General features: G+C 38.9%; 1 protein-coding gene across 2 annotated transcripts in view; it reads right to left on the reverse strand.

Annotated features, from left to right (window-relative positions):
* zgc:163022 (putative ferric-chelate reductase 1) overlaps positions 1–7,229 on the reverse strand; it is a 29,325-nt gene extending 22,096 nt beyond the window's left edge. The window contains exons 1-4 of one of the 2 annotated variants that reach the window (XM_058399526.1): positions 7,089–7,222; positions 6,139–6,309; positions 3,407–3,590; positions 1–72 (exon numbers count right to left, since the gene is read on the reverse strand). The exon at positions 1–72 is cut by the window's left edge and continues 62 nt beyond it. In XM_058399526.1, the coding sequence (XP_058255509.1) occupies positions 1–72; positions 3,407–3,590 (256 nt within the window). In that variant the 5' untranslated portion in view covers positions 6,139–6,309; positions 7,089–7,222. Of the gene's footprint in view, positions 73–3,406; positions 3,591–6,138; positions 6,310–7,088 lie in introns of both variants that reach the window. The other variant, XM_058399534.1, reaches the window with a different exon arrangement.
* Positions 7,230–7,593: the final 364 nt, after the last annotated feature.

Raw genomic sequence — 7,593 nt, forward strand, 5'->3', positions numbered from 1 at the left:
CGCTGCTGCCTCCCACCCACCTCGCTTCCAGGAGAAACCCAGAAAAACTCCCCGAGGTCGCACTCAGAGTCACTGAAAAGGCAGAGTACTGGTCAGAGAGTGTCCATCACTGAGGAAAAAAAGTCTTATGCCTCACACAGGAGCTTTTGCTAAAGAGGTTGTGCTACTGAAGTTACTGAGTTCTGACTCTAAAATTAAGATCATGTGACCTACTATTGATCTAGTTCAATTTGTATGGACACGCCCCCTTCAACAAGACCTTATAATACAGGTCAAAAAACTCTGTAATAAAACTGGATTTTAGTGTGATGATTCCATGAATATTAAAATAATAAACAACTACAGAAGTCCAGAGACATTGTTTATTAACAGGCATATGTCACAGAAAACTAAAAACATTATTTGGCTCAGTAACACAAACACTTTTATTAAATAAATATACACTATATTGCCAAAAGTATTCTCTCACCCATCCAAATAATCAGAATCAGGTGTTCCAATCACTTCCATGGCCACAGGTGTATAAAATCAAGCACCTAGGCATGCAGACTGTTTTTACAAACATTTGTGAAAGAATGGGTCGCTCTCAGGAGCTCAGTGAATTCCAGCGTGGAACTGTGATAGGATGCCACCTGTGCAACAAATCCAGTCGTGAAATTTCCTCGCTCCTAAATATTCCACAGTCAACTGTCAGCTGTATTATAAGAACGTGGAAGTGTTTGGGAACGACAGCAACTCAGCCACGAAGTGGTAGGCCACGTAAACTGACGGGGCGGGGTCAGCGGATGCTGAGGCGCATAGTGCGAAGAGGTCGCCAACTTTCTGCAGAGTCAATCGCTACAGACCTCCAAACTTCATGTGGCCTTCAGATGAGCTCAAGAACAGTGCGCAGAGAGCTTCATGGAATGGGTTTCCATGGCCGAGCAGCTGCATCCAAGCCATACATCACCAAGTGCAATGCAAAGCGTCGGATGCAGTGGTGTAAAGCACGCCGCCACTGGACTCTAGAGCAGTGGAGACGCGTTCTCTGGAGTGACGAATCGCGCTTCTCCATCTGGCAATCTGATGGACGAGTCTGGGTTTGGCGGTTGCCAGTAGAACGGTACTTGTCTGACTGCATTGTGCCAAGTGTAAAGTTTGGTGGAGGGGGGATTAGGGTGTGGGGTTGTTTTTCAGGAGCTAGGCTTGGCCCCTTAGTTCCAGTGAAAGGAACTCTGAATGCTTCAGCATACCAAGACATTTTGGACAATTCCATGCTCCCAACTTTGTGGGAACAGTTTGGAGCTGGCCCCTTCCTCTTCCAACATGACTGTGCACCAGTGACCAAAGCAAGGTCCATAAAGACATGGATGACAGAGTCTGGTGTGGAGGAACTTGACTGGCCTGCACAGAGTCCTGACCTCAACCCGATAGAACACCTTTGGGATGAATTAGAGCGGAGACTGAGAGCCAGGCCTTCTCGTCCAACATCAGTGTGTGACCTCACAAATGCGCTTCTGGAAGAATGGTCAAAAATTCCCATAAACACACTCCTAAACCTTGTGGACAGCCTTCCCAGAAGAGTTGAAGCTGTTATAGCTGCAAAGGGTGGACCGACGTCATACTGAACCCTATGGATTAGGAATGGGATGTCACTTAAGTTCATATGTGAGTCAAGGCAGGTGAGCGAATACTTTTGGCAATATAGTGTATGTACATATACATGTCAAATGCCACTTTTGGACTTTAGGCCACACCCACTACCTGAGTCTGATATAGGAGCACAGTGACACAAGTAGAGACTGAGTAAAGCTGAAATCAAGTGGTGTGTGTGTGTGTGTGTGTGCGCGTGTCTGTGTGTGTGTGTGTGTGTGTGTGCGTGTCTGTGTGTGTGTGTGTGTGTGTGTGTGTGTGTGTGCGTGTCTGTGTGTGTGTGTGTGTGTGTCTTATGCTTAGGATTAATCCATCAGTTGTGTCACAGAACATCTCCTTTAGCTCTGTTTGTGCTGAGTGTATAAGCAGTGAACTCCTCACGCTGAGTTTTATGACATCACACAGTGTCACATGAGGTCAGGATTAAATTATATGAATAGTGTGAGTCAGAAAACGCCCGTCTAAAGACAAATAGGGAGGGGATTAAACCTGGAGGATGATGGAACAGGATTTTCTGATAGTAATACATCATCATCACTGAGTAAGAAAATAGCATTTAGACGAATCTTTCAGGTCAACACAAGAAACTCCATTTCCCAGAACACACCTCTGCATAAAATTGTGTCCTCAATGAACTACACTTCCTAACATCCATCATCCTCAGCACACACACACACACCTGAACTACACACTCACTATCACACACTGTAGGAGAACGTTCACCTTCACGTCCTGATCTTCACTAATCACCTGATGCTTTATGGTTTTGTTTTGTTTTTTTTGGATCACATTGTAAATGATTGTTCTGGATTTGTTTGTCAGCCTCATTAATAAAACGTCTAACTCGTTAATAAACGTTAACATGCAGTAATACCATGTGCAATATCATATTACATGCAATTAGTTCCCAAGCACCTTTTTTGTATACATTTGTACATACAGAATATTTCATTTATATTTATTTCTTTTGTGTAATCTAAAGCAGTCTCTGGCCAAAGAATTCCCGTCAGGATCTGATCTTATCTTATTTTAACTGCATTCACATCGTATTTCCTCCTCTCACAGCATCCGAATGCAGGTCACAAACAGGAAATGAGAAATGAGCTATTATTTTAAACTGAGTAAATCTGATGAAATGTTATCAGATGTTTCATGTTCTCAGCTGTAAATATCAGATTTCTGATTTAGGGAAAATGTTACTGGTTATTGAGATTAGACAGAAGGTGAATGTTGTGTGTTAGCGACACTGCTCAGGTTAATACGTACGCTCCCTGGTGTGTTCGTGTTGCTCATTAACTCTGAATAATTTGTCTAATTGTGTTTGCTTTTTGTTGTTTCTGGTTGTGTAGTGACCGCGTCTGCTGTCACTCGTCTACTTGATCCATCACAAGCCTCTTATTAGTTTAGTTTGTTGCTCAGATGAGAAACTGTAGTGTAGGGCGTCTACAGATAACGAGTTCAGATGAGTTGTTTGTTAGATTTCTATCTTGCTGGCTTTTGTTCTATTTTTGATGGATGCTAAGCTAACTGTGCTAGCTTCATACCCTCACCAGAGCCACCAGAGATCTCTGCTACTTCCTTCCAAGCTTTATTCTTCTCCATAACACTGTGGTTAGAGAGATGTTGTATGTAACAGGAGATGGAGATGATTCCAGTGAGGAGCTGAAGCACCATAGGATCGGTCCGAGTTTTTCTACCTCATTTGCATAAATGTGAGAATGTTTCAGAGTGAAGTCTAACAGTTGTTGTAAAAACATCGTGTGAAGCATCTTACCTGTGATGGTGTCTCCTTCTTTATACATGCTGCTGTCTGCTGTAATGGTGAAAGGCGGTGTGATGGTCTGAGCCGAACGTCCGTGAGAAGGAACCATATCACCACCACAACTGGCTGTAACCTGGCCATTGGGGTAACTTTCACACACCCCCACACACCCCAGGAGTACAAGAAACAACCACATCTACACAAACACAAAAACACAGGAGATAAATGACAACATCAGATTTTACTACTCTTACATATTTTATCTTTTCTTTTTTTGGTGGCTTTGGTGTATGTAAACATTGGTATGTAGCAGCAACATTAGAGTTATTGTCACAGCAATAACTTGTCCAGATCTCTATATGAATGTTTTCTCAGATTGTGAGTACGAGAGTCCATGAGTCTATTTGAAGGAGTGTGGGTTGGGGGTGGAAGAGGGTTATAATGTGGGTTATAATGTGAAGAATAGTGGTTACTGAGTTGATGGGAGGGAGGGAGGGACCCGGAAATGAAATGAAAATGTTTGTGGTTTTGAAAAACAATGCAGTCAATGAATTTTTCCTCTGCTTGTTTTTGAATGTTCACTGTCTCCTCAGTTTAGTCAAAGCTGCTACCTTATTTACATTTACATTTACATTATTTACCATACATCTTCATCCACGGCGACTTTTTCTCATTTAAACACCTGAATAGCCCAGCTTCATACTCAAGGCCTTCCCATCTCTAATGTTTGTAATTATTTGTATATTTTAATAATGTTAACATTTGTATATTTTTAGATTTGTAATATTTAAGTATTTGTATTACGTGTATGAGTATTAAAATACTTTTTAAAGCAAAGAGCAGAAATATATACAGCATATATTTTTAAAAAGATCCTGAAATAGGGATATGTGGTAAGTGAAATATAAACTGTATCATATAAATATAAATATCAAATCATCCGTGGAAACAAAGTAGAAATGTGTATGAAAAGCTAAAAAAACTTAAAATAACTGTAAAAAAAATAAATAAAATCAATCCCAGAATGCAATGTGTCTGCAGCGAGATACTATTGTGTATTAGCGATCAAGCAAAACTGCTGTATATATACAGCCTTTCCGTAGAGCAGGGGTGTCAATCCAGATCCACAAAGGGCCATGTGGTGCAGGTTTTCATTCCAGTCTACTGAAAGCCAAGAGTTAATTAAACAGGTGGAATCAGGTGTGGGTTCTGCCCGGTTGGAATGAAAACTTGCACCACACCGACCCTTTGTGGATCCGGTTTGACACCCCTGCCGTAGAGGATACAGCCTGTTACTGTTATTTGGAAACACCATAAAATACTGCTAAAAAAAATCACCTGTAAATTATATAGAAAATTCGTTTAAATTCAGTAAATTGTGTCATAAACGTTAACCACTAGTCAAGCAGCTTTACACGTTACAACATGTCAAGCCTTTTTTTTTTTAAATTTTTTTATGAACTCTTCCACTCTGTAATAAACGTTCAGCTTGACTTCAGCGCTACATCACTTCCCCTTTAAACTCTTGTAGAGGAAAAACTAAAACATTAAAGAGTTATTTCTTCTAGAAAAAAGTGAAGGAATATTTTCAGGTGTAGATGAACATCGAGGCATGCTGAGGCATGAACGCCTCTCTACAGCAGAGCTGAAGTCTGTACTGTTGACACTTGTTTGAGTTTTGTGTGTGTGTGTGTCGAGCTCGACTGGATTCAGGTTGTGTTTTGGTGTTCTTTGTGTTCAGGGTTTTTGTCAAGTGTGACGTTTAGCTCTCGGGATGAAAAATACATTATACTTGGTTTGATGGATTGATTTCAGCTTCACACATCTGTTTATTTTAGTAAATAAATTCCACGTGTCCCTGCAGCCAGTCCTCGGTCCCGTCCCAATCCACCGCCCGGATCAGACTGATCTCTCACTCACCTGACAGCAGAACTCACTTATTTCCCGTTTACATCAACATCCTGACTCCTCCTCAGTCACCACACATCACTCAGAGCTTTTACTGCTCCACTATTTAAAAACCTAAAATGGCTGTAAAATAGAATCGAGTGCTAAATTTACCTGTCATTATTTTTAGGCCTGTGAGAAATAATAAATTCAGACCTACATTTTAAAGTTAGATTTTCAGCAATCTACAACAGCTGTGAAATTCAATAAACAGCCCCAGGTTTTCCAAACAAAATAATAAAGAGCTAAATAAATAAATAATAAATAAATAAATAATAATAGAGACATAAATTAACCTGTAGTTGTTTATTCTAACTTTATTACAGCTACATTTACCTCAAATTATTTGTTAGAAAAAAGTAAAATTGCTTTAAAAATACTGAAGTTAGGAATAATCATGTAGGTTATTTTATCTAAAAAATAAACAATAAATGAATAAAACATAAAAAACAAAATGAATTGACGCAAATGTTCCTGTAATTAAAAAGCTGTTTTAAGACAACTGTGCGAAAAATATCAGACATTTACTTTGAGTTCTTATAGACCGTTAATATTATTAAAAATCTAATATCTATAATAATATTAGATTTTTTTCTCTGCATGTTTTTTTTTCTCCACTTTTTTCTCTGCATGTTTCTGTCATGCATCAGACCTGACTCTAACAACACTGTGTGTGTAATCTTGGTGTTAATCTGCAGTGTGTGTATTTAGAAGCATCTGTGTGTATGTGTGTGTGTGTGTGTATTTTTTTCTCTAAACATTCATCAAGTTGTGTAAAAAAACAGATGTAGACTCACCCTGGCTGTGAGACGAGTGTGTCTTTGAGGAGAAGTGTATAGGGTTACAGCTGCGAGCTACTGAGCTGGAAACTCTACAGACATTCCTGTGGGAGTGTTATGCAGTGGGCGGAGCCTCACCTGGCCAGGTGACATACATGGGGGATTTTTTCAGTTCACACAGCCAAAACGCTGCGAAGTTAAAAACAAAAACAGATCAGGTTTTATAGTGAATTACTTCAAATGTTTTTTTTTAACAAAATTGTTTTTAATTTGTAGTTATATTTTTTTATTAAACTTTTTTTTTATTTTGTCCTTTCATAATGTTTCTCTCTTTGGTGAATAATAAACTTCCCCTGATTTCTAGTGATTCTCTTTAGTTTGGATGTTTTTATGTGACACCCGTGTCATTGTTAAGCTCTGTCTCGGCTGTGTTCAGCTGACGTGATGGAGGAGGTATGAGCGGTTTTTCTCAGGTGTGTAGTAACCACTTGTTATTGTGTAATTGCTCTAATAACCAGTGATTATAAAAATCTGTCTAATCTGTGTGCAGTAACTGGTCCTAGCGTTTTTGGAGGTGATACAAAAATAATTTCACTGTTGCTGAGGTGAATGTCGTCTAAAAGTAGATCTTTGCAAAACGGGAAGAATATATTATTATACATTAAAAGTCAGGTGGTTTTCACTTCTTCTTCTTCTTCTACTTTTATTTTTATTTTATTTTTTTTAAGTCTCATATTCTCATCTGCACTTACATTTTTTTGATGTTTCTAACACCGTCACATTTTTGTTTTTTGTTTTTTTAATAACCCAGTCACTGCATTCCAGTTTTTTGGGTTTTTTTTTTTTTTGACAAACTTGTTTTGTTGTAATTATTAAACCCAGGATCTGAGACAAGAATGTTTCATCTCTGGAATTTCAACAGTAAAATGGTTTGACTTTAGCTTGCTAAGAATAAATATGATACTCACAGGACCTTTCCTGATCAGAAGACCATTCTTTTTTTTAAGGAACTCCTACTATCAAGAATCTTCTTTCCCACAGTAGGACAGCAGTACTGACCGTCCCTTTAGCAGGCTCTGTCCATCTTTCCACACTGTCTAACTTTGTGGATTTCTTCTAGAATGTTCAGTGGCATCACAGCTGGTTCGGACATCAAGACTAAAGAGATATCACACAAGCTTCGGCTTGACAAACGTACACCATGTCTCAAAGATGTCACAAGAACTGTCTGTGTTAATTCTAATGATGTCGCAGCGTCATTGTTTTACATAGAACATCCTTCTGGCTCTGCATGTTGGAGAGTCACTGTTCTGTAGATACCGGATGAGTTTAATGTCTTTAATCAGATCGATTCTAGTTTTGTTGTTGTTTGTTAAAAAAAAAAGAATAAATAATGATCATGAATCATCTAGATGACCACAGATGTGATACAGACCAAGTAATGTATCTCAGCAGGTTGAGCTAAGAATACAA

The sequence above is a fragment of the Hemibagrus wyckioides genome, linkage group LG01 (genome assembly GCF_019097595.1).
Source record: "Hemibagrus wyckioides isolate EC202008001 linkage group LG01, SWU_Hwy_1.0, whole genome shotgun sequence".
Classification (NCBI taxonomy): Eukaryota; Metazoa; Chordata; class Actinopteri; order Siluriformes; family Bagridae; genus Hemibagrus; species Hemibagrus wyckioides.